This window comes from Emydura macquarii, unplaced genomic scaffold, assembly GCF_026122565.2.
Source record: "Emydura macquarii macquarii isolate MOO-44397 ecotype Brisbane River unplaced genomic scaffold, CSIRO-AGI_Emac_v2 contig_2422, whole genome shotgun sequence".
NCBI lineage: Eukaryota > Metazoa > Chordata > Testudines > Chelidae > Emydura > Emydura macquarii.
This window is the reverse complement of record NW_027132559.1, coordinates 4,055,337-4,082,198: the sequence shown is the minus strand read 5'-3', so window position 1 is coordinate 4,082,198 and position 26,862 is coordinate 4,055,337. Positions and strand designations below refer to the sequence as shown.

At 41.5% G+C, this 26,862-nt stretch overlaps 2 protein-coding genes across 5 annotated transcripts in view; both read left to right on the top strand.

The window, feature by feature from the left end:
• Nucleotides 1-2,711: 2,711 nt before the first annotated feature.
• Nucleotides 2,712-19,341, top strand: GGCT (gamma-glutamylcyclotransferase). Of its 3 annotated transcripts, none has more exons than XM_067561819.1 (5): nucleotides 2,712-2,840; nucleotides 3,548-3,715; nucleotides 8,975-9,120; nucleotides 12,901-13,036; nucleotides 16,446-16,830. In XM_067561819.1, exons 2-5 carry the CDS (start codon nucleotides 3,548-3,550, stop codon nucleotides 16,647-16,649), a joined length of 654 nt encoding a protein of 217 aa, XP_067417920.1. In that variant the 5' UTR covers nucleotides 2,712-2,840; the 3' UTR covers nucleotides 16,650-16,830. The 3 variants fall into 3 exon arrangements, with proteins under 3 accessions (XP_067417920.1, XP_067417919.1, XP_067417917.1); XM_067561818.1 differs by lacking the exons at nucleotides 2,712-2,840; nucleotides 16,446-16,830 and adding exons at nucleotides 2,897-3,280; nucleotides 17,031-19,341; XM_067561816.1 differs by lacking the exon at nucleotides 2,712-2,840 and adding an exon at nucleotides 2,897-3,280.
• Nucleotides 19,342-20,706: 1,365 nt separating this feature from the next.
• Nucleotides 20,707-26,862, top strand: part of NOD1 (nucleotide binding oligomerization domain containing 1) — a 41,217-nt gene continuing 35,061 nt past the window's right edge. For both annotated transcript variants that reach the window (XR_010922329.1, XM_067561815.1), the window contains exon 1: nucleotides 20,707-21,060. The gene's annotated coding sequence lies outside the window, so the exon portion shown is untranslated. The remainder of the gene's footprint in view (nucleotides 21,061-26,862) is intronic.

Here is a 26,862-nt window from a genome sequence, read left to right as displayed (position 1 = left end):
TATCTGGTCACCCTGCTATTCAGTGCAAGGGTGGCACGTAGTGGTGTAAAATGCTGGATTTATCTCAATGTGCTGTTAATGCCAAAACCAAAGTATGACAATTTAAATGTCAATATAGTTAACTAGTTAACTACTGAGAATTTTAGTAAAAACATCCAGCCTGTGTGCTTATTCCACAATCCCAAACTGTTTGCTGTAGCTTCCTAGGTCCTAATAACCCAGCTACTCAACTGTTAGACAACTTCTACAGTACCATCATCTATGGCATGTTGAAAATTGAAAATGTGGGGATAGCATAAAATACATTTAAATTAATATAAAAATAAATAATACAGGAGCTCCTGTATCGTATGTATGAATTTTTCATTTTCATATTTCATTCATTTAATTAAAAGATAGGTTTTAATAAAGCTGTTACAGAATTTCCCATCTGCTGCACAGTCCAGGGATTTTGTTGCAAATTTTAAATCCAGCTTGCCGCATTGTATACTGCTCGATATTTTGCATGAAGCAAACTTTTGGAAGAAGATAGTCATAGGAAACGGAACTCTAATTTTTTTTGTGAATAATATCTCTTGTAAATGTATTTTATATGCTTTTCAGCAATCTCTGTTATAGTCCTCAATGGTACTTGGCAGATGTATCCTTCTGTCACAATCTATTAATGTGTTATCTTATGAAAAATTTATTCTGTTGAATGAATAAAAAGCTTTGCTTAGTAATCAAATATTGACAAACAATAAACTAGATAATAATGTGCCATTAATATGCTCCTTAAGTCAGTTTTTTGCTTACGCTCAAGTAGAGTATTAATAACCTAAATAAAACATGCCCTAGAGTGCCTTTATACAAAAGTGAAACCTTTCTTAATGGATCATCTAGGGGACCATGAAAAAATTGATTGCTTAATTGTGCTTAACAAAGGCTGATCAAAAGTTTACTGAAAACCTTGGAAATGCTCTAAAGCAGTGACATCAAAAACAGAGTTGCCCACTGGACATCTTGTTCCTCCAAGCAGGATTCACTTCAATTACTCTCTCCCATTTAAGACAATACTAAATAACTTTTTGTCACTGGAACCCGGCTTCGGCCCCTAAGATCCAGCTGTGAATAATTTATCCACACTTACTGTGTAAAAGTGATTATTTCAGAGAGATAGTGGTGGGTACAATATGATATCTTGGTTTTCCTGTAAACACTTATACCCCTCAAAAATGTTCTGAAAATGGCAGGCAGAAACCCCATCTGTAGAGCCCTGTGTGGATACAAAATTTGTATCCACATCCAATCTGCAGTCCACACACATGGTCTGTGGATATCCGCATCCGTATCCATGGACATAAAGAGGATAGCTGCAGATTTGCAGGACTCTAGATACATGATACATCTATCCATGATCTGCCGACATGGTCCGCAGATATCCACAGATGTGGATATCTGCAGATTTGCAGGGCTCTACCTGTCTGCCAGGTTCCCATGCAACAGCTGTGTCATGACTCTCTGCCCTTTACAATAAGAATATAACTGCCATATTGGGTTGGACTAATAGTCCATCTTGCCCCATATCTTTTCTCTGAAAGTGGCCAATACTAAAGCTTCAAGGGGAGTGTACAAAACAGGGCAATTTTGGAGAGGCACCCCTCCTTTATCCTCCCCCCCAGCTTCTGGCAGTCAGAGCTTTAGGGTTGCCCTAGGCATGGGTTTACATCCCTGACCATCTTGGTTAATAGCTATTGATGGACCTATCCTCCAAGAACGTATCTAGTTCTTTTTTGAATCCAGTTATACTTTTGGTCACCACGCTATCCCATGACAATGAGTTCCATAGGTTAGTTGTGTCTTTATGAAAAAGTACTTCCTCGTTTGTATTTAACCTGTTTCCTATTATGTCAGCAGGTGCCCCCTGGTTTTTGTATTATGAGAAAGTGTGAATAACACTTCTCTATTGACTCTTTCCATTCATAATTTTTTGACTTCTAACCTATCTCCCCCCGCTTTAATAATTTCTTTTCTAAGATGAACACCCCCTAATTTTTTTATTCTGTCCTTGTACGGAAGCCATTCCATGCCCTGGATCATCTTTGTTGCCCTTCTTTGTACCTTGTCCAGTTCTCGTTTGTGAGATGAGGTGACCAGAATGGGACATTCAAGGTGCGGGCACACCATGGATTTATATACTGGACATTTTGTTATTTTCCATCCCTTTCCTAACACTGCCTAAGATTGTTAGCCTTTTGTGACCAGTCCGGTGCCTTGAGCTGAAATTGTCAGAGAACTGCCCGGGGTGATACCAAGATCTTTCTTGAGCAGTAACAGTGAATCTCGGGTTGCCAACCCTCCGGGACTGTCCTGGACTCTCCAGGAATTACAGATTACTTTTAAATTAAGGATTATGTCATGTGATGAAACCTCCAGGAAAACTGGCAACCCTAATTTACACCCCCCCCCCCCCAGTTTTATTATTCTTCCTGGCAGGCATGGCTGGCACAGGCTGGATTTCACTGGCCCCACAGGCCTGCCCTTACCAGTCAAGGCACAGCCGCCCTCCCTCTGCCTGCCCCAGCCGCCCTAGTTCTTGCACCAGACCCCACTTCTACCAACCCCCTCCATTCTGGCCTCCCACTCCCCGCCCATTGGCCCCCACCAGCAGCCCAGAGAGGGCGGCGCGTCACCCTGACGTCACTCCATGCCGCTCCAATCAGCCAGCGGCTCCGGCGGCACGCGGGCAGCCGGCACTGGGGAGTTCTGTTCCGTTCCGTTCCGTTCCGCGCGCTCTCCTGCGGGACCAGCTGACTGTCCTGTGCTGTCCACCACCACCACCAGTGCCTCTGCCTTCAGCGGTAGCCACGCGACGCGCTCCCTGTCCTGTCCTGGGCTGGCCGGAGAAGGGCGCGCGAGTCCCGGGCCGGGCCGGGCGCGCGCTAGAGGGGGCGGGGTTCCCCTTCCACCTTCGGCTGCTCCCCTCGGTGCCGGGCAGGGCGCTGTGCGGCCGCAGCGTGGCCTGGCGTGTCCCCGGGCTGCACCGCTCTGCCCGGCCTGGGGCTGGAGCGCCCGGGGTAGCGAAGCGCCGGTGTGGGGGAGCCACGGGCTTAGCGCCGCTCACCGGGCCTGAGTCGCCTGCTTGAGCGTGAAGGCAGCCTGGGCCGGATGCCAGCGGTCTGGCTGCTGGAGCTCCCCGCCTGGGGCTCGTGATCTGGAGTTTGTCACAGAGGCAATGGGGCTCGCTGGTCTCCCCAGCCCAGTCCCCAGCAGAGGCGGCTTTGGAGCGGAGTGCAGCAGAGTTACGGCTTTTCCAACCTTGAAACATGCTTTTACTCCTCCATCCACCCCAGAGCATATCAGGGCAGTAGCCACCCAGAGAGAGAATGGCAGCAAAAGGGAAGGGTAAATGGGGGTGCAGCTGCTGCAAGAAAGACAGTGAAGCTACAAAGCCAGGGGAGTGAGGAGGCGTATGAATGGCGTTCATCATCATTCTTTCTCTACCTAGCTCTCCTCAACACTCTTGAGATTTCCTTTAACGCTTGCTTTCTTATTCTCTCTATGATAGATGGAGACTCCGAGGAGCTGTGTTTGTACTAGGTCAAGTGGTGGTTTGGGAGTCACTACCTGTGGGGAGGACAGTTTCCTGTATTTTGCTTATGGCAGTAACCTGCTGCGGGAGAGGATCCAGATGCAAAACCCATCTGCAGTTTTCTTTGCTGTAGCCAACTTACAGGTCTGTATCTATAGGATAGATGGAAACCTGTATTCTTCTTTCTTTCCTCCTTTCCTTTGTATGTGCCAAAGGAATTTATCTTTAATCTGTGTTTTAATTATGGTTTCAGAAATTTGGGGAGGAGGCATAACTGCTACATTAGGAAAAATGTTGGTTACATTTCCCTAACACTTAATTTTATTTTTAAGCCCTATAGAATTTAGAATGCTTTGTGAAGCTCTAAACTCATGTCTGAACTGAATATGACTTGCATAGTGCTGCTGTCGCCTTCATCTCACTGCTTCATAGGCTACGTGAATTGAGAATGCTCTTGGCAAGGACACTCCAGGCACCAAGCAACATGTAACTGGAAAAGTTCTGAGTGTTTAGAGCCCTTAGAGATCCTTATATGTTTAATGCTTATATAACACTGTCCACTGGAGGCTCTCAAAGCACTTTGCATACATTACTGAATTAAGTCATACATGTTTGAGTGAGATGAACATTATTATGCCTCTGATTACAGATGAGGAAACTGAGACACAAAGCTGTAAAGAGACTTAAGGTCACTCAGGAAGCTCACGTCAGAGCCAGAATGTAAATGGATCTCCTGACTTCATATCCAGTGTTCTAACAAAATCATCTCTTACCCTTCATAATTCTGCTTTTTATTTATCAGTTCTAATCTGCTTGACCTTTTGAATGTAACCACATTGTCCCAAAGTCAAGTTTTCCAGTCATCTTGACTACTATCATGAACTTTGCATCCCTTAAGTGCATCTAAACCTGTACATTCAATCAATGAGACCCAGAGTCAGTGTCATGTAGCTTGCCCTCCAGGTGGCAGACTGGAATCAGTTTTGGTAAAGATCTTTGCATTAATCCATTGAATGAGTCTCAGAAATAATAATGGAAGGTACATGACTAAAATGCTGCAAATCCAACTGACCCTGATTGGCTAAGAGTTGCATCCAATCTCTCGTTTAAAAAAAAAAAAAAGTGTTAGCAGATCAAATTTTTGGCATTGGTTAAAACTATGAGGAAAATTGTGCTGAAGTTGTACTTTAAGCAGGATCTAAGCTATCAAACAGCATAAAGTGTATGCAATGAAGACTTCAAACAGCTCCTTGGAAAAATATTTTGCTACATAAGGGCACTTCTTCCTGAGAGAGAACTCCCACTGAAATCAGTAAGAGTTTGGCTGAATTAAGAATGCTGCTTAGGACTTCATATGCCAGAATAAAGAGTGCCAAAAGATGTAAACGAGATATCTGAAAGAGAGAGCTTATTAGACACAATTTTTCATTAAAAACTACACAAGCTCTCATAATCAAGACACTTTTACTTTAGTCCAACAAGTTACTAATTTCTCATTTTTCTTATGCCTCAGTATTGTAATATGTATGGTATTTTTTGAAGGTCCTACCATTCAAAGTGATGTTTCATATCACTTGTTTTAGCAAATTTCACTGAAGCTAGAATAACTTACTCTGCAGTTTCTTCCTGGGATAACTTGTGGCTGAAAGGAGACTGGGATAACTCAGTTCCCTGGCAGATAAGTAGGTGGGAGCAAGCCTCTCCTTCCCTGGTGAGAGAGTTGTTTTTAGTATCTCTTTCAGAGCCAGACCTAGCACAGTTCAAGGCTGTCTTGTTTGGGTATAAAGGCAGTTTTTCATCAGTGAATTTCAACTTTACATTTCTTGCAAAAACATTATTTTGCTGGTTTCACTGGAAGAGCGACTATGTTATTTATTTGTGCATCTTTAAGTTAGGGTTGAAATGCACTGACAAAGCCTTGTGGGAGAGTCTATTAACCTCAGCTGAAGCCAGTACTACTATCATGATCTGACTTCTGCAGGCAATACACTGTGTCATAAAATAAAAAAAATCAAAACAAATGGTAATTGTAAATGTTTCCACAATTTTAAAAAATAAATTCATGTACAAATAATTGCTTTAACAACAAACACACTTTCCCTTGCAACATCTGAAACACAGGTGTTTGTAGAGCTAGGGATGTGAAAGTGACTGCTCTCCAAAATGAGAGAGAGGCAAAAAGTAAATGGAACATAGCGACATAAGTTTTTTTTTTTTTTAATAATTCTTTTACTTTGCCTTCAGAGTTTACTAGTAACCTAGATAATGAAATTGACTTGTTTACAATACATGACCTAATCTGAGAGTATCCCTTTAATATTAATCACCAAAACTAAGTGAACATACCTTCCATCATTTTGGGATAAAGTAATCTTAATACTCCAGCAGCTGGGATTTATTACTAAATTTTCATTGGGTTTGTTGACCAGCTATCAAATGTTAGTATATAAAGTTTTCTTACACAATATTTATTGTTTAAAGAACCTTAGTGTAAGAATTTAGTGTAAACTCATGACAGTTAAATAAAATAGCTTATTCAAAGTTAAGTCACTAATCTAAAGATTTATAGTATTAAAAGATCTTAACAGTCGCATTCTTTGTTTATATCAACATATCTATTTGAATGACCTGTGCATGGTCATCTAGTGCCAAGTGGGAGAAAAGGTGAACTATTACATCAAAGGGCGTCTGAAGTTCCTGAGATTATTGTGATTAATATCTAGCATATGGTAATGAGTGTACTAGTTCATTGAGCAATCTTCTGCTCTGAGCCTCTGAAGTGCTGAGCCTCTGAAGTGCTGAGCACTTTCAAATATCACTGACAAGCACATCAGAGGTTTCTCAGCACCTTGCAGGATCAGGCCCTGAAAAAGAAGACAAAAGTAGCAAACTGCAGTATTTCTAACAAAAGAAAGTTGTGTGAAAACTTTTTGCCTAATTCCAACCTTCAGCTTGCTTTTCAGCCTTTCAGGTTATGCAGTAAGTATATCATGTAGCAATGCAAGTTAACTGTTATGATCCGACTCTCCATTTCTAGTTGTTTAGAACAGACCTATGTCATAGATATACAGTGTGCTGGCTTTGTTCCATTGCTCCATACTGATTCAGTTATACTGTGTTTCAAAAAGAACTGAGATCTCAGAATGAAAAGGCACCAACCAAACTATCAGTTGACTTCTGGTAATATCTGTATAGTGAAACCAGAGTAAGGCTAACAAGACAAAACCAGCCTGGGACTAAAAGGTTAAGGATGCTGAACAAGAGTGTTAACTTTCGCAGAGAGAAGTGATATTACAGTGTGTAAAAATGAAGCAATCTGAACTTTTTGGAGGGGGTGCTGGGGGAGTGGAAATGAGAGAATGATTATGGTAAATGGACAAGAGAAAATAAGGAACATAGACAACGAACTCAGCTAAAATTGGGTCAGTATTTAGGAGAGGGGCAAAAAATTAAAGGCATGATCCCAACTAGTGCCCAGAGCCTTTATTACTGTTAACTTCAATAGGCACTGGCGGTGCTGAACACCTTGCAACATCAGGTCCATAGTGGTCTTAAAACAAAGCAGAAAAAGCTTAAGAAATTATCTAAACATAATTAATTTTATTATAATATCGTCAGTGTGCTCAGCATTGTACAAAACCAGGAAGACGTCCTCTTTAAAGGAAGGAGGGCTTAATCCTGCAAATGTTTACCTGTGTCTTAACTTTCATGGGACTACTGGCATGCATACAATTACTCATGGTTGAGTGTTTGCAGGATCTAGCCTGGAGTCTTGAGTGATATGCAAATATCGGGACCCTTACACTCTGAAATCTCTTTGTAGCAACTCATGGAATGGCTGAGGATTAGTGTGCATGTGGGTATGTTTCTGCTTTAGAGAGAACTTTGAGGAAAGTTGCTATTTGGAGGGTTTAGTTGCACACTGTTACCTGGGGCATATTTTGCACAACCACCTGTTGCATCCTCATGGCTTATTGAAGATCAGAAAAGAGCCTCCAAAGTGTAGAATTGATTTTTTTAAGCTCTTTAAATTTAAAAAAGATTTTAAATATTGAAAAACATATTTTAGCAGATCCGGAGGAGGTAGCTCACTTCAGAAATTAAAAACCTTAACATAATTAATATAAACTTTAAAGGGATTTCAGTTTGAAATGTCAGATTAAAAAGTGGGGGACAGGGGGACTTAAAAGTAGATTAAAGTATTTTGCCTGTTCTAGAGTGACCCTGCCAATTGTGTTGGTACAATTCCTTTTTCCTACTTTTCTTTAGAACTTCTCTCTCCAAAGCTGCTGGATGAAAGGCCCACACAATCTGGAAACTGGCTGATAATTGATTAGTCACTCACCATTTCCATGATGTGCTGAGTGCTGTCTGATGCACAAAGTAAAACTGAAAAAAAAGGAGGAAAAGTTTCCTGTTTTTTATTTTATAGGAAATGTTGTAGTAACCTTAAGTATTACTTGTGAGGTGTGTGAGTTCTAAAGGGATCTCAATTTGTAGAGTGGGTAAAAATATTCAGATGAAAATATCACTTAGAAGTCTCTCACTTACTATTCTTGTAAGTAACACCCAAGAATATTCTAACTGAGAATTAGAGACTTTTTTCAGTTTACTTTGTGTATTTGATAGCACTTTCTGCCTACATATTTTTGTTGGTCAGTTTCAGTTCCTTTTCTTTCCCCATATGCTAGCGTAATGACTTCTTACACGCCCTCCTTGGGGCAGCTCAGATGTATACTCTTCCCTATGTCCTTCAAGAAGGTGTTCAGGAGGAACAGCAGCACCAAAAACTGAGAAGGAACAAGCAGCTGACAGGCATGCACACAAAGAGGAAGGGGCCAAGGAGGAGTAGTGATCCCTAACAGGTTTGGTGGTGTGGCGCTCAGGCCAACCCAAAAAACCCTTCTAAACATTTGAAGGGCACCAGAAAACCATTACAGAAACAAGATTTTAACCTCAGAAAGTTACTGACATCCCTTTAACATTATTGTGTTTAATATAGAATGTATCTACTACTCTTTCTCTGCCAATTCCATTTTCTAGCAACTCTTTAGGAGAACTGTCAGTTGTTTGGCCTAAAAAATAGAGATGTACCCAGGTCTGGGTCCAAATTTCACAATGCAGTTCCATTGTCACTAAAAATGAACCTACCATGCCTTTCTTCCTTTTCCAAATCCATTCTTTCTCTTGTGGCCTGGTTAGACTCCCATAGAATTTTGTAGAAAGAGTCCAGTTCATTCCAGTGGGAGCTGGGTCACATACTTAATGAAGGAAAAGTAACTTCCTTTCTTGTGGTTACGCTGGCTCTTCTTGTAGACTTTGCTTAAGCTAGTAGTTTGTTAAGAAAACTGAAATCACTGAGTTTAAGTGGAAATTGATCATTTGCATTGGTTTAATTTGCAGGATTTTAAACTCGTTTTTGGCAGTCATCAAGGCAGACCAAGTTCTAACTGGCATGGAAGCACAGCTACCATTGTTCAAAGCCCTGGAGACGAAGTGTGGGGAATAGTATGGAAAATGAACACTAGCAATTTAAATTCTCTGGATAAGTAGGTGACTTACAATTCCAATGTCTTGTGTCACTTTAGAAAGCAAGCCAAATGCAATGGTTATTTTTCAATAATAACCAGTGTGGTGGGTTTGTTTTGGATCAGGGAAAACACATTTGAGTCTAAAACACAAATTTAACTCCAAAATATCTCTAATGCTTTGGAAGCTGATAAACTTAAGATTGCTCTAGCTTGAGAAGCAAAACAACTTTAAAGAAGGACTTTAATATGAGGAGGGGATTTTGAATTGTTGGACTGAATTTAAATTCATGCCAGTCACTTAAAAAAATTGTCATAATCTCTTTCCATATTTGCTCATTATTAAAGTTCTTTGTCTTTGAGCAAGGTTTTCTGCCTTCGCAGCCCATTATGTTTCATCCTGCAGTGAAGAGGAAATGATGCTGAGTTTGACATAGTGGTTTCTGTCACTAGACTGATCTGAGCACCATGGTGGGACTTCATCTTGGGCTCCAGCAGGAGGAGGATGAACTGGGCTGTGTAGTAGAGAACTAGCTCTCTAATGCTAGCAAAGGGAGCTCTTGGAAAAGCCACTAATACAGCAGTTTCGTAAGTTTACAACAGATTTCAAAACCTTCACTTTGAAGTTAGTCCCAACTGTGAAGTAACTACAGAGCAGACAGGAATCTCTTGTGGCAGTGCTGTTCAGGTCTCTAAAATGGTGAGCAGGGGAACTGTGATGATGCAGTTATCCCTCCCAGTGAAAACCTAGAATGTACCTATCCCCCCTTCAGTGACAGCTTAGATAGCTCTGTCACCTATCAAAGCGCCTTCCTGCCTGCATGTGTGTTGGACAGCATTGAGGCAGTACATGGCTAAGAATCTCAGAAAGTCAGCTCACTCTTTTGCAGATGCCTTAATAAGGATTTAGAAGCCTAACTTTAGGCACTGTTTGAAAACTTTGGCCAGAGCTCTGTACTACTTGTTTTATAACAGCTCTTCATGGCCTAGTCTATAAAACTGAAACTTCAACTTGCCTGTAAATGGTGTATAATGAATCTGAATCTGCAAGGTGCTGAGTGCTGTCAGCCACCACTGACTTCAGTACCTTACAGGATCAGGCCCTTTGTGAACATTTTCAGGACTTGAGGAATAAAATCAATGTTACAAAGGGTATGTCAACACTGCGGACTCCGCAGAGATCGATGAAGCAGGATCGATTGAGTGGATCATGAAGATAGGCTCTCCGGTCTACACTAGTAGTCCACCTCCCGAAAAGGAGTAGTCTGCATCGACAGGAGAGCAACACCGTGAAGACACCGCAGTATGTCAACGTAAGCACGTGGACGGGAGATACGCAAGCTGGTCGCCAGTGTTGACCAGCCCTAAATTTAGTTTGAAGGGATTGGAATTAGATTATATCTGAGCAGTAAATTACCTTGCGTACATCTCACTACGGAGAATTCCCATGTCCTCACTCTTTCTCCTATCCCTTACTCCTGCCCCTTCCTGCTCACACTAGTGCTTCTGCTGTTTACTTCTGTCCCTTTTCTACAACATCTGAACTTGCCATGCTTTCTTGAAACCTAAAATACTTCACAGACCTAAAGATCCCTTAACTGTTTCTAACTTTGAGGGAAAATACTGCCCCTACCGGCACTCTCAGGAAAGAATAGGTTGATTGGTAAATAATTGTAATTTGTATTGTGGAATCTTAAATCACTTGCTCTTCTTTTTTAAATCAGTTTTAATGCTAGTGAGAGGTGCCTGATTGCCTGCCCTGGAGACTCAAGTGCTCTAATTCAACAGAAAAGTTACCAGAATTGGCATTAGCATTGCTGGCTTACTCCCCCAGACAGCTTCACTACTAGGTCCTAAAGATGATCTGCAAAAGGAAAGAAACTGGATTTGTCCTCCTTGCTTCTTTATGACCTATAAAGAAAACTTGATATTAAAAAAAAAAAAAAAATCTAGTGCTAGTCTTTTCACTAGATGTTCAGGTTTTGTCTACCCTGTCTTCCTGGTAATCTGGTAGAATTATGATGAAGTAAAAAGTGATAGAGAGGGAACTATTTTCATCAGATGTTAACAATTGGCTTTTTGTGTGTATTAATACAAACTTTTTCTGTTTCTGCACATCTTGACCTCTAGAAATAATTTAATTACCAGGGTTTCTACCTGTTAAAATACTTACGTTGTTTTTTGTTCTTATAACATGGTAGTGTCCTTTTAAGGACTATAGCCCTAATCCTGCAAAGACTTAAATGTGTAGAGTTAAGTGTACACATCAAATAATCCTGCTGAAGTCATTGCACATTCAAAAGTGTCTGCAGGATTGGGACATAATCTATTTTTTTAGCTATAACTAACTTACCTTATGTTACAAATACTAAAACCTGAAAAATCTAATTTTGCTTTTTGCTGTATTTGTTCACTTTTTGCACCTTTTCTCAGCATGGACAATGAAAGTAGTCTGTTGCTTTTGTTCCTGGACAATGTGTAGTCAATTTCACTTTTAGTTCCTCATGTACTAGCTAAACAATACAATACTTGGGTTGCAAACAAGGGAGAGGGAACTTTGTGTCTTTAAGTTTTCCTTGGGGTTAAATTTCTTGGAGATACTTCTCTTGATCATAAGTTTTGGAGGTTTTGTCTTAGCCTAAAATTTACATAAAGTTTACGTTTGACCTGACACTTTCTTTCAAATCACAGCAAAAAACGCTTATTGGCATGTCATTTTTCTTCCCCCTGTTACGACCCAGAAATCTGTTTCTAAATTTTGCATTCTGTTTGTTTGTAGGCCCCAATCTTGCTATTAGTTCCATGCAGGCATATGGGTCTACCTGCAATGAACCAGTTGGGGCCATAATCTGCTAGTATGTTAAATCACTTGTAAAAGTGATTAGATGTTGTTTTCTTTTGAAAACATAATTTGTCAAGTACTCCGATACCATTGTGATGAATGCTGTTAAAACCTAGACAAGGTTTTAAGTAGTCCTGTTTTTATCTATCATATTCAGCAAAGCAGTTAACTATCCTATCTAAATTCTGTCCTTGATCTCATGACACTTCACCTATAGTGCAGCTAGTTTACTTAGATTTGTAAAAGTGGTAAAAAGTAAATAATCAGCTTCTGTGTTTTTAATTCACTGTCTCACCCCCGCTCCTGGGCAAATCTTTCCTTTGAAAGAAACTAGTTATGGCAGTTCTGGATATAATCTTATTGCTATTGTGCAAGTTCTGCATAGAAACTACGATGTCTGGGCATGTTGATTGCTGTGCTGGGTTGTTCACAAGCATGTGCTTTACCAGATAATTGTGAGAGTTTCCCCGTTTTAGTATTATCTCTATTTAAAAATAACTAAAGGGGCAAGGTAAAATTTTGCAGTTTTTTTTTCATTATCAAAGTGGAAATTAATGATCCTAGCATTGTCTTTTAATTGATAATTTTGTTGTGTGCATATTGTGGGCTATCAAATTTTATTTATATAACAAACATTAACTAATTTACAGGAGGTGCAGAAAGTAATGTTGGCGGTTAAGTTGCATGGCTACAGGGATAGACTTGCTGTTGTATTTGTTCTGGATCTAAAAACTAAGCTAGTGGTGTTATTCACTTTTTTTATTTCAGTACTCTGAGGTGGAAGTATTGATCAAAATTATTGGAATATATTAATTTTACTCAGTACTGCACCCCGAAAAGCCATCTTGCTAAACATGCTTAAATTCAGGTGTTCCAAAACATATTATTTAAAATACAGGATGGTTTTCTCCCTTGTGTCAGTGGTTCAAAATGAAAGGAAATGTTTCAATTCTTTACAGGCAAGAAGGAGTTGAAGATGGTATTTACGTTCCAATAGAAGTTAACATTCACACTCAAGAGGGAAAAGTACTGACCTGTCGAAGTTATCAGATGAATGACTGTGTCTGTGATCTCCCATCACCACATTATAAAAAGGTAGGCATTGTTGTGTATCTAAAAAAAAAAAGCATGAACTGAAGTGGATATTGTATTACTAGTTTGCCATTTAAAATAGTCTCTTACAATAGCATTTTCTATACAGCATAGTCCTTTAAAATAGCATTTCAGTCCTTTCCAAACGTATCAAACAGTACATCCCTATTGTTATTCCACTGACTTCCGTGACACTAAACAAAAGGTCATTCTGGCCTGTTGTATGTAAAGTATGTGCTTTCATCCATGAATTGCTGTGCAGCCACCTGTGGGGTGACATCAGCTGTTCACAAGCACCCAGCAACTTTACAAAATAGTTTGGGACAGAAAAGATCACTGTCCACAACTGAAGCCACAGAGGGAATTTTAGTAGACAGAACAAAGCTCCCTGATGGGGATTCTGGCAAGGACAATAGGTATTAATTATCACTGCTCTTGTAAGAAGGGCCATAGGATCTTTAATGACTACAAGTAGTTAGTCTCTTGGCTTGACTTCTCCAACATCACAGGCCCTGTAGCGCTGTTCTGGGGCATTGGTTTTGCACTTCTTAGCATATGTGCAACGTGCCTCAATTGGCACGTGACCAGGATTCATCATCGAATTGGTCCGTTGGTTGGATCACTAGCTTCCCCAGCCCATTCCGGTTACTGACGGGGGGCTGTTCTGTGAATGCTTATCCATGGCCCTGGTTTAGTATTGGTTTGGAAGAAAGAGTTCCACATTCGGTGTCACCAACACCACTCTGCAGAACAGTGACTCTTTTTGAAGGTGTGCCTAAACTCCGAGCAGGCCTGGCTTGCTTAGCTTCTGAGGTCTGAGATCCTAGCCAGAGTTGGTGTGACTACATGTCTAGAAATGTTTAGCTAATCGGAATTACAGATAAAATCAACAAGTTACCATAGTGACTTTATACTGAAAACAACTAATTGGGCTTTATCCTACAACCCCTAGGCATATATTACTCCTGTTGACCTGGGGACCATCCATATGGATCAGTTTGCAGGATTAGAATCTGTTTTTTATTTAAGAACACTAACGCAGGAACCTCGTATGTGCTGGCCAGCCATTTTACTATCCTCCCCTCCCCTTTCCTCCCTCCCCCTCCCATTTTTCTCCCCAGACAGATTCTTGGGGCAGTTTGAAGAAATACAACTAGGCTAATACAAACATCAAGGTTGATAATTTATATATAATCTGGGACTCTCCTTGCCATACTGTAGGTATACCAAGACAACGGAAAAACTGATCTCTTATTTGTCAAACAAAATTACCCTAAACAAGTAAAACTTTGCAAGTCATCTAACTGTACACACTGTAATCTAATACAGTACTACATATGTACAGTTAGTTTCAGTTTTGCCACAAAAATACATGACTGTTACTGAATTGTAACTTCCTGGCTTGTGTATTTGTGTATTGTGGCTCACAACAAATGTGATTCTTCCTTGTTGTAGTTGTATCAACTCTGTAAGGGAAGTGAAAGTGTTCTCAGTCTAATATATCTCTCTGTTTTTCTATAGTTCTCTTCAGTCTTTTTCTTCTGTAGGAGGACTTTTTTTTTTAAGTGGACAAATAGGATTGTTCATGACTGTGTCAGTGACTAACTGCTCTGTGTGTACATGTATGTGGTATCTTCATGCCTGAGATAAGTGGTTTTTTATTTTTGTGACCTTCACCCCACTAATTTCCTGTATTTTTTTTCTCGCTTCCCATGAATAGTTTTGGCTTATACTACAAACTTTCATTTATCTTTTTGTGGGGAAGAAAAGCTTCAGTAAAATAAACAGTAGAGAAACTGTCTTCACTTATGATACATCTAAATGCTTTCTTTGCTACTGTAGTTCTTAGTCATACAAATGTTACTATTCACCACTGTCCATTCAAATTAGAAAGACCTAGCAGCTGTTGTGCACCATCTCAGGATTTTTTTAATAACCCTTCTCACTTAGAACTTATGCTAAAGCTGGTTGAAGATTGAATATCCTGTATCTTGAAGGCAGAAATGAATTGAATCATTAACTGTGTCATCTCTCAGTGCCTTACACAGTAGCCTCCCAGGGGTTTGTACTAGCATCCATCCTGGCAGTATCTGAGCTGCTTCAGGTTAATTATATTGGCACTAGGGAGATATTTAGTGGTTTTCATGGAGTCTTTGCCTGCCCTCCCTTTTCTGGTTAGGTAGGGTTTGCATAGGGTTTTGTTTTCATCCCATCACCTTAAGTGCCAATCTTTGAAAAGAGGAATAAGGTCAACCCTGGGGAATTACAGAGCAGTCAGCTTAATTTCCGTAACTGGAAAGATAATAGAGCAAATAATTAAGCCATCAATTTGCAAACACCTAGAACAGGGGTGTCAAACTCACTTTGTATGGCGGGCCAGATTGGAAGTAAATGTACTTCAAGTGGGGGCCATACCCTCATCTTACCCGCCGCTGAGAAATCTCGCGGCGTCCTACCTTTCGGCGGCAGCTCGCGGTGTCTTGCCCACTGCTGAGAAATCTCGCAGCATCCTACCCTTCAGCGGCAGCTGCCAGGGGCCAGACCAAAAAGGATCGCAGGCCGTATCCGGCCCCCAGGGGCCAGACCAAAAAGGATGGCAGGCCGTATCCGGCCACCAGGGGCCAGACCAAAAAGGATCATGGGCCGGATGTTTGACACCCCTTACCTAGAAGTTTATAAGGTGATAAGTAACAGTCAGCATGGATTTGTCAAGAACAAATGTGTCAAACCAATCTGATAGCTTTCTTTGTCAGGGTAACAAGATTGTGGATGGGGAAAAGTGGTAGATGTGGTTTATCTTGACTTTAGTAAGACTTTTGATACTGTCTCGCATGACCTCATAAACAAACTAGGGAAATACAACCTAGATGGAGCTACGTTAACGTGGATGCGTAACTGGTTGGAAAACGATTCCCAGAGAATGGTTATCAGTGAGTCACAGTCAAGCTGGAAGGGCATTTCGAGTGGGATCTTGTAGGGATCAGTTCTGGGTTTGGTTCTGTTCAATATCTTTGTCAATGATTTAGATAATGGCATAGAGAGTACACTTATAAAGATTGCAGCTAATACCAAGCTGGAAGGGATTGCAAGTGCTTTGGAGGATAGGATTAATATTCAAAATGATCTGGACAAACTGGAGAAATGGTCAGACATTAACAGGATGAAATTCAAAAGGACAAATGTAATGTACTCTATTTAGGAAGGGACAATCAATGGCTCACATACAAAATGGAAAATGGCTGCCTAGGAAGGAGTACTGTGGAAAGGGATCTGGGGGTCATAGTGGATCACAAGCTAAATATGAGTTAAGGGTGTAACACGGTTGCAAAGAAAAGCAAATATTCTGGGATGTATTACCAGGAGCGTTGCAAGCAAGAGATGAGAAGTAATTCTGCTGCTCTACTCCGTGCAGATTAGACCTCATCTGGAGCATTGTGTCCATTTCTCGGCGTCACATTTCAGGAAAGATGTGGACAAACTGGAGAAAGTCCAGAGAAGAGCAACAAAAATAATGAAAGGTCTCAAAAACATGACCTATGAGGGAAGATTGAAGAACTTGGGTTTATTTAGTCTGGAGAAGAGAAGACAGAGGGGACATAAGTTTTCAAGTTCATAAAAGGTTGTTACAAGGAGGAGGGAGAAAAATTGTTCTCCTTAACCTCTGAGGATATGACAAAAAGCAATGGGCTTAAATTGCAGTAACGGTGGTTTAAGGTGGACATTAGGAAAAACTTCCTAACTGTCAGGGTAATTAAGCACTGAAATAAATTGCTTAGGGAGGTTGTGCAATCTCCATCACTGGAAATTTTTAAGATCAGGCTGGACAAATACCTGTCAGGGGTAGTCTAGATAATACTTAGTCCTGCCATAAGTGTGGGGGAATGGACTAGATGACCTCTTGAAGTCCCTTCCAGTCCTATGATTCTATTTAGATGAGTAAAAGTTTGTGTGATCTCTCATTGTAACGTGATGTTAAAAGTTTTTCTTTTAATTGTAGGTCATCTGTATGGGTGCAAAACAGAATGGCTTGCCAATTGTCTATCAAAAGAAATTAGAAGCTATAGAAACTAACAACTATGCAGGACCAGTGTCAATCTTTGAAGAAATTGAAGCTGCTATTAAAGAGAAGGAAACAACAACTCAGTAGAAAAGTATCCCTAAAATATTTTCAGTTCCACTTCTTTGCTTGATTTAGTTCTATGTCCTGTGTTATACAGGAGGTCAGATTAGGATATCACAGTGGTCCTTTATGGCCTTGGAATGTATGAATTTTTCATTTTGATTTAGGCATCCGTCTTTTCAACGTGCTGATTAGCAATAATTTCTTTCTTTGATAAAGAAGGGCAAACTTGTCATGTTTGTATAGTTTAGTAGGGTACTAGATCTAATGTGCAATTTAAGGTCCTGGTCTTGCAAAGACCTATGTATGTGTTTAACTGTATGCACCATGTCTAAAGTTAAACGTGTGTAAATCTTTGCAAAATTGAGCTTAACTTTCTGTAGTTTTCATACAGTGCTGGCAAAGTTCATATTATTCTTAAATACATCTATAAGCAGAAAGAACTAAAGAGAAAAGCCAGCCTGGTAATGATGGGTACATGTTACTGTGCTCTAGAATTAAAGGGTTGCAGGATCAGGCTCCATATTCTTAAGTGTTCATAGAATATTAGAGTTGGAAGGGACCTTAGGAGGTCATCTAGTCCAACCCCCTGCTCAAAGCAGGACTAACCTCAGCTAAATCATCCCAGCCAGGGATTTGTCAAGCTGCAGCTTAAAAACCTCTAAAGATGGAGATTCCATCACCTCCCTCCGTAACCGTTCCAGTGCTTCACCACCTTCCTAATGAAAACTTTTTCCTAATATCCAACCTAGACCTCCCCCACTGTAACTTGAGACTATTGCTCCTTGTTCTGTCATCTACTACCCTTGAGAACAGCTTAGCTCCATCCCCCTGGAACTCCCTAAGTGTTGTGCTCATAGTTCTCCAAGCAGGTTTAAAAATGTTTTTTCCCCAATGTACATAAGGTTCATTGGGATGCAAAGTGGGGAAATAAGCTGATACCGATTCGGATTTTTTACATATCTAACTTTTGTAGAGCAAGATTTTTTTTTCTCTTTGTCCAGGAGGTGTATCGATTTGATTTAAAAATTGTCATTGGTTACTAATTACTGTGCAATCACCCTCTGTGAACCAATATATCATACCACTGGTCACTTAAAAGCCAGTTTAATCAATAAAACAAAGGAATTTAAAACAAATATTTTTGAAAGAAAATATTGTTTTGAAAACATTACAGTCCAAGAGGCAATTCATACTCTCAAGGAAGTTACTGGCAAAGGACAGTGGTGTACCTATAATGGCTTGCTGACTTTGTGGTATAATTGCTAAGGATGGATGACGCACATCAGATAAAATACAATGGATAATAGATTTTTTTTTTAATTCTAAAGAGTTGGCTAACGACTTATTTTTTTTCCTTTAAATTATTGCATGCCTTAAACTTCCTGACTTCTGTGGAAGCAGACTTAAGGCCTAATCAAAGCTCATAGGGATTCTCTTCATTGACCTCAGTAGTTTTGGATCAGGTCCCAGTGGAGAAACACTGAGTCCCTTTTTATGGTATTTGCAGCCTAGCTCAAATCAGAGTATTGTAAATCTTGCATGAGTTCCTGATCTTGTGATACTTTCAGACTTAATTGAATGATTACTTTTGGGGAAAGTGGGGAATTGAACAACTTGGAGAAACACAAAACAACTGAATTAATTATTTCTCTTTTATATTTAAGATCTGTGTCCAAGGATTAGTTTTTGATATAAAGGGGATATGAGTTATGTGATTATGATATCTGATAATATGTACACAGGAACTGATAATTTATGTTGCCTTCACTGCATAAACTTTCCTATTGGACATGTGCCAGAGCAGTGCACTTCACCTCCACATGTCACATGAACGTCTCCAATGTTCATGCAGTTTAGGAGCTAGGATTTCATTTGGGCCTGATCTAATTCCAATGTTGTGTGTATAAAATATATGTAGGCACTGAAAGTTGGAGTAAATAAGAAAGATTGCCATTGCCAGATTACGTCCATGTATATTTAGTACACAGAGAATGAAAGTTCCTCTTGATTCAAGAATGCTCAGTGTAACTTATATAGACTAATGCTGTTTTGTATGAATGCCTAACTGAAATTTGCCATATTTGTTTTTAATGCATCTGTAAATTAATCTATGTGCACTCGTGTGTGTGTGTGTGCGCGCATAAAAAGAAATCTGTTTTGAAATAAAGATCCTTCAGAACGCCAAGATTCATTTTTGCTTAAGATTAAATTTCTTTCAAAACTCCCATCTTTTAAATGGTTACTTTAGTAGCTCCAATTAAATGATTTTTTAAAATGTATAACTTGTTTACAAATATAACATACCACCATATATTCTTTACTACTACTTAAGATTAAGGCCTAAATAATTGTCAAGTGGAAGAAAAGGGAAAACTTTCAGAGGACAACATAGTTGCAAATCATGTAGAAAAGGAGCAATGCGGTGGATCCAGTAGTTATGGCACTGGAGGAGATCAAAGATTTCAATGGAAGGGAGGGCAAAAAATAAATGCAGTTCTCTCTCTACTATATTTGATCCAAGGAACTCACTGTCCTGCATGGACCTACCAGTCTCCTAATTTATTAATGTAATTTAGCTAAACAGTGCTGCATCATGAGAAATACTTTTTGAAATCTTTATTGTAATAGTTTTACAGTGACTCTTGTTTTGTCTGTTACATGTCTTTAAAGGCATGGGTTTTTGTGGGGATGGACAGCTTGCAAGCTGATATCTGACAGCCCAATTTTTGTGGTATCACCCCAACATCTGTGAGGGCTCTTCAATGTGGCAATGCAAGCCAGTGGCAGGGAAGTTGTCACCTCCTACATATAGATAACTGTAGGAGTAACATTATTGGGTTGTCCTGCCCTAAAGTATATCATTATTCTTCGTGCAAGTTCAAGTGTGTAAGCCAGAAGTTGATTAGTACTAATCAGCCCTATCCTTTTGTCGGCTCCTTATGAATCTTGGAAACTTGGATGCAGTAATGCTGCTTCAGCCATGACTCTACTGCGAGGTGTGCCTCAAGCTCTTCCGAACATGTTTCTGGACATCACCTGGTGACACTAGACAATGGCCTGGGTACAAATCTCTTAGAAACAGCTTTCAAAAGTGAACAAATGTTTGTATTAAACATGACCCTATTCTCTCCCTCCAAAGCCAGCCCCCTCTGGGCGTTGCTGCCTCTCCAGCTCAGATACTCTGTGGACTAACACATTTTTAAGTGCCACAGAACTCGCGTTGTTTTTGCTGCATACAGAGTAACACGCTACCCCTCTGGAAGTGTAGAATCAGAGAGGCCATGGGCGAGTCTGACCCCTCCCAGGTGCGGGATTTGTGTGTGTATCTCCCGCCTTCCTCCTCATTCCCGGGCTCACAGCGCTAACGCCGCCTGCTGAACCTTTTCCGCGGCTGCCCGGGCTCCTGTTTCAGATGCAGAGGGCGCTCTCGTGGGGCCGGGGTGTCCCTCCCAAACGCTGCCATTCTCCGGGAAGCCGGGGCAGGTGGGCAGAGGGGATCAAATGCTTCCCAGCAGGGGGGTCAGCGTTACCTAGGGGCTGACCGTCCGCCGAGCTGGGGCGCAGAGGGCGAGAAGCCCGGGGGCGCCCGGCCCGGCCCGCCCCGCTTGGCAGGCCCGGCCCCTAGGAGAGGCTGCTGCTTCTGCTGCTGCTGGGACGCGACGGGAGGGGAGGCGGAGACGCCTTGGGTTGCGACACCGTCTGGCTCCTCCGAGTCCGGGGCAGCTCGTGCGGCTCAGTCAGCGTCGGGCTCCTGCGCGGTGCAGCGAGGAGGGAGCGCCCAGCCCAGCCGAGCCGCTCCCTCAGTCCCCTGGCCGGGAGCACCGGGCAGCGCGCGGGCGGCCTCACTCCTCCCCTTGCGCTCTGTGTCCGCCCGGCCCCGGCCCGCCGCGCCCTCCCTGCCGCGGTGAGTCCTGGGCGCGTGGCGGACAGTCAGCCGCAGTGCCCGGCGCGGGCCGGCGGTGCGGGGGAGGCACTGCTGGGGCAGGAGGGGGGAGCACAGCGCGGCGGGGGGCTGCCTGCGGCAGGAGAAGAGCTGGGGGGTGTCAGTGCTGGGTGTGGGGCTGCCTGGGGCAAGAGCGCAGGGTGGGGGTGTGGTCACAATGTTGTGGATGAGGTCTCGGGATGCATGAGAACAATTACTTTTTCTTTTTTTTTAAATACAAAAATGTTTATTGCAAACTACTGCAATAATTTATTGACGCGGACTGCAGGCGAGTGGTGGGAGAGACACGGAGGGGGAGACGCAGGAAGTCACTGAGTGTCAGTTTTAGTTTTTTAAACCCTGGGGTGGGAAGTTGTACAGGTCTCTCTTGCCGGAAGGCTGCGGTTAAGGGCAGCAACAACTGGTTGAGATCAAAGGGGCTTGGGGGGGGAGGAAGACTAAAACCAGAAGAGTGTATGGGAGAACGGCAGGGAAGATGATGGGTACGAAGGACTTCAGAGCCGAATTACCCACTCATTGCTACCGCCTGGAAATGTGAGAAACTTTCCCTGTGCTGAAGACATAAACACACAAGCCCCACATCCTTATCTCCCATGCTAGGTGACTGGGCCACATCGTTCTGCAGGTAAGACTGTCTAGCTAGTGTACCACCCGACAGCAAGTGAGCGTTCCACTCAACACAACATTTTTAGTGCCATCCTTAGAAATAAAAGGAAATTGATACGGCTAGTTCTCCTTTTAGTGTTCCACGGAAGGCCTAAAGCTCAAACCTCAGGGTGGCAGGCAGGGTTCTGTGGCTACCTTCTGTAGTTCCTTTCCAGAGATCTCTGTAGCAGGTTTTGAGATCCTGCTGCTTTATACAAAATAAAGAGTTGAGCATCTGAATTTGGATTTGGCATAGGTGTCCCTCAAAGGTACCTATTTAAATGCAAAGAGGTGATGTGTTAAAGGAATAGTAAGGCTGATTTAACTAACCAGACTCCAGATTTAAAGCCCTCAGTTTTAGGTTGCCAGCAGCCTGGTGACTGTACATGTGTTTCAGGGTGTGGGAGAATTCTCTTTACCCCAGTCCACTGGCCCTCAAGTCTGACTCTGTGCTGTGTGACAGCCACGTTCCGCACTGATAGGTTTGTTGGTTCCATGCCTCTTATTGGCTCTCTGTGTGTGGCTTTGCCAAAATTGAATTGTTTTATTTGGGATAGTGGTGTAGGGAAAGAGAACCTCTTCAAGACCCAGTGCTGTGGGAACAAAATATTTCAGGTAGCCAGGTCTTGGACATGAGGGGATAGAAGAGAGAAAGGAGTAGGAAACCAAGGTGGTACCAGGTAGTGTGGGATGAATTTGTGTGGGGAAAAGGACTAGTGAAGCAAGTACAGTATAAAAGGGAATAATGAGACAAATGAGTTAGTGGTGTTGAGAGGAAAGGCAGAGAAATGTACAAAGTTAATTATTGAAGTCTAGAGAAATTAACTAGATATAACTGAATTTTCTTTGACATTTTCGGAGGCGTATTGTGAGACTCTCTCATTCTGTCCAGATGTGTCCTCATCTGGAGTTTGGTCAGTGATATACATCCAAAGTCCAATTACTAGGTGACATGGAGCCAGTAGTGTTTTCTATAGCTATGTTGTACAGGCATCATGTATTTAAGAGTCTTATTTGGGGTTCTTTTAGTCTAGGCTTTGTTTATTAATCTTTGTAAATTTGTACTCTGGCTGTGTTCCTAAATTGCAAGGTTTCAGTTTCCTTCAATGAGAGACACTCCCATTCCTTAGAAATTTGGCAAACAACACAGCATATTAGGCAGGGCTTGCAAAGTGTGCTGAGTAGCTTTTAGGCAGAGAATTAAAGCTAATAACCAGAGGTTAATATGGGAGCGCCACTAGCAAAGGCAGGAGGAAAACCCAAACCTAGCTGTTCCTCACCAGCGCCACCCCTGGCTGCTGTAAAGGGAAGCTTCTGCAGAAATACAGTACACCTACATTACAAATAGCAGATCCAGGGTTAACTCTTTTTCCTGGATGCCAGTAGCAAAGCCAGAATGATCAAACCTTACACATGATTCCTGTAAGGTGGAATATGACCCTCAGCAGCCTGACAAAGGAAATGCAAGAGAGATCTCTGATATTTTGGTGGATCTCAATTCCATCTCCTTTTAATCCACTTCTAAGAAGAAGATGACCAAAAAAAAAAAAGTGCCAGACTAGTAAACTTGACTACATTCATACATATACGTATGACTTGCATAAAAACACAGTTTAGGCTATATGCCAATGCTTTTCCCGCTAATGGAAGAGGGCAGAGGCAGAAACCAGCAGAACTGGGTTGTGGGAGATGTAAAAGGGAGCACAGAGGCTCTTTGGCTCTCCCTGGCCTCTGAATTAGGTTGAAGCTCTGTGGATTAGGAGGAGGTGTGACAGGGTATTAGCCAGGCTCTTTGGCATGCTTCCCTCTGAGCCCAGTGAATATTACACTGTTTGTATCACAGTAGCACCTAGAGTCCTTTATTGTGCTAGGTGCTGTCTACCTGCTTAACAAACAGATGGTCCTGGCAGGAATTAGACTTGCTCCAATCTATAACAGAGACCAAGCATGGAAAATTTGATTCCAAAAGAAAGTTATGAGTGTGAGAAACGGAAACTGTGCTGCAATTTTAACTATATTATTCATCAGTCACCACCAGTCAAACATTATAAGAAGCAGTATAATACCAGCTCTCTTTTTTAGAAGGAATGGTAAATTTGTCCAGAAGAAGCAAAAAGAGAGATTCTTGATTAAAGTTAAGATCAAGAATATGTTTGTCTTTCTTTTTTAGTAACAGCACATTCAGATTTGTCAAAGGGTCTGTGGAAATCCAGAAGGAAGTTACTAGGAAGCTTGTGCTAAGTCTCTTTAATGGAGCAGATTTGTCCCTTCACCAAAGCCTGGAATTAAAGATTTCATTTGAGAAGAGGATGATGTTAGGAATAGCAAGGTCAAAATAAGTGGCGGCTAAATTAACAAGAACAGCAAGCCAATACTAAGAATCACTTGTATAACCATTTGTATAAAAGAGCTTGCCTCAGAAGAAATGAGTCATCAATCTATCAGTGGGCACAAAAATATCTTCTTTCCTTTGGTTCCTCCAAATCTAGTGCTCTTGAAACTACCAGGAATAATTAACAAAGCTTACTCTGAATTTAAAGGAGAGAGGGAAAAACCCTCAAGATCAGATGCAGTGGAGAGGAGTCAAAGTAACTCCAGTGCAGCCATGGGGGGGACTATGGATTTACACTAGTATGAGATGAATATATGGCCCCTGAGACATTGCTGACATAAGCAACACTGATTGCAGTATTTACACTGGGACTTTCAACTGTGATGTAAGAAACATACTTTAGCTCACAGACACAAAACATCTTTTAAAATCAATGCAGGGACATTGGGCAGACCCCAGTAATGCAATGGTTTTGTTATCAAAATAAAACCTGTTGTGTCTCTAAGAGGTGCAGAACAACAACAAAAGGGATAAGGTGGCTTTATGTCATTTTGTATCCTCCGGTGTCTGGACTGATCTGGGAGCCAGAGCCAACCATTGCAAAACTGAGACAGCAGTGGGGAACAGCATACATTACAGCAGTCTGTTGCTGGATACCTGTACATAGCAGCAGTGCCCAGAATATCTGCAGTGTGCCCCCTTCTCACCGCCGTTCACTAGGGTGTATGCGGGGGCCCTGGGAAGACAGCCTGCTGCTGTCTTCTTCCATTCCTGTGTCTGGGGTATTCTTCTCTTCCTGTCTCACCACTGGTGGTGATGACGACAAACTTTTGGTATCTGGACTATGTCTATATACAAACTATATAATTTTGAAAAGAAGCATTTAGTGGACTGAGTAAGTCCATGAGTTACTCCTGTTTTCACTGCTAGGTAGATCTTATTTCTTGGGGGGATACAGAAGCACACATTTATTATAAATCATTCTTCATTCCCCTTGTCCTTAAAGTAATAGTGAATATTCTGAATACAAAAGACACTCTAAATGCTGTTAAAGTATGCCTAAATATAGCTGTGCAGGAAGGAAGAGCTTTATTTGCCATGGGGAACTATAACTACCTGAACAACTTGACTCTTCATAATTTAAACACAACCATAGTGATGCATTAATTGTTTTTTTTTGTTTTTTTTGCTGCTGTTTACTTAGTTTTAAAGAAAAAAACAAAACCATATATGTAAAACTGAAATAAATAATCGATGCCCTATGTGCATTTGTCTGTGTTCCACTGTGAAATTAAGAAGGGTGCACTTTGGATGTTCATTTCAATTTATGGTATCAGAAACATACTATGAGCCCAAACCTGCATGCCTAACTAAGCCAAAATCCCCATTGACTTGCACAGGAGTTTTGCCTATGTTAGGAGTGTGGGATCAGTCCCTATATGTTTTTATTATCAGAACATCTAATCACTCAAATACATTTGTGTATGGAATGCCAGATATTTATGGACTTGTTACAGGTGTGCAGTCTAGAAATCAACAGTACGGTATGTTTAAAAAAAATCAGGAAAGGTCACTCTACCATGAATTTGCCATCTGCCAATTTTAACCATTTACACCTCCTTTCTAAACTTATCTTTAAGCATGGGCTGGTCCCATGACCTCAGTGCAACTTTACTTTTTAAACCTGTGCTTAACTTAATGTCCTAATTAGGCTCGTTTTCCTAAATTGAGGCCTTAGATACTAGGATGAGCAGTGCTATGGAAAAGCCTAAAATAATTAGGTCTCCCAGCAATCAATTTAGCTAGTGATGTGTCATAGTTCTTATTTTCAGAAAGTCTGTAGGAATGGTCAGTTCTGGACAATCAGAACTGAACCAGTATGGGTTGGATTTTTCATTTGGTTTAATTCTTTAAAGAGAAACCATCTTTGGCTATGTCTATGCTAACGGCAGCAAAGTCGCCGCTGTCAGATCAACTTATCTGGATTGACTGAGCGGTCAGTGAAGACCCACTCAGTTGATCCAGAAGTCGATGCTGTTAATCCACCCCCGCAAGTGGCGTAGCGCTGTGTCAACGGGAACACGGTTCCCATCAGCACAGTGCAGTGAAGACGGCACGCAGAAGAGAAGCACAGCAGTCAATGGGAGTTACGCAAGTTCTCTGTGTACTTTGCGGAACTCCCGTCGAATGCCGCCGAATCGCTGGGGTAAGTGTAGACCAAGCCTTAGTCTTAAATTAGTTCTTCCTTTACTTTAAAAACTAAAGGCTATGTCTACACTACCACTTATGTTGGTATAACTTATGTTGCTGAGGGGGGTGAATAAACCAACCCCTTGAGCAACACAAGCTACACCAACATAAGCGTCATTGTAGACAATGCTGTGTTGGCGGGAGAGCTTCTCCTGCCAATGTAGTTGCTGCTGTTTGTTGGGGGTGGATTGATTATGTTGACAGGAGAGCTCTCTCCTGTCGGCATAGAGTGGCTACATGAGACATCTTACAGCGGCACAGCTACATCAGTACAGCGTGCTACTATAAGCTCCCTGGTGTAGACATGGCCTCAGTGACTAAGGCCACGCCTGCTGTTCAGACTGGCTTTGCTTCCCCCATCTTGTTAAACTCTCTGCCTCTGAATAGTTAGTTTATTCAGAAACCCAGTTTAATAGATTAAATACTTGTCATGCTCTTATTGCAGGCCTTTTGCCCCTTTCCCTGATGCATGTAAGTTAAGGGGCTCCAGTGAGATTCTTTTGCAGTAAGTATTTAGAGTATCAATGAACCACAAT

Excerpts from the sequence above, each read along its gene's own strand:
- GGCT (XM_067561816.1), top strand. The coding sequence starts at position 3,215 with ATGGGGCTCGCTGGTCTCCCCAGCCCAGTCCCCAGCAGAGGCGGCTTT. Across the intron at positions 3,281-3,547 it reads TTGGAGCGGAGTGCAGCAGA|ATGGAGACTCCGAGGAGCTG; the intron begins GTTACGGCTTTT and ends TCTCTATGATAG. Across the intron at positions 9,121-12,900 it reads AATTTAAATTCTCTGGATAA|GCAAGAAGGAGTTGAAGATG; the intron begins GTAGGTGACTTA and ends AATTCTTTACAG.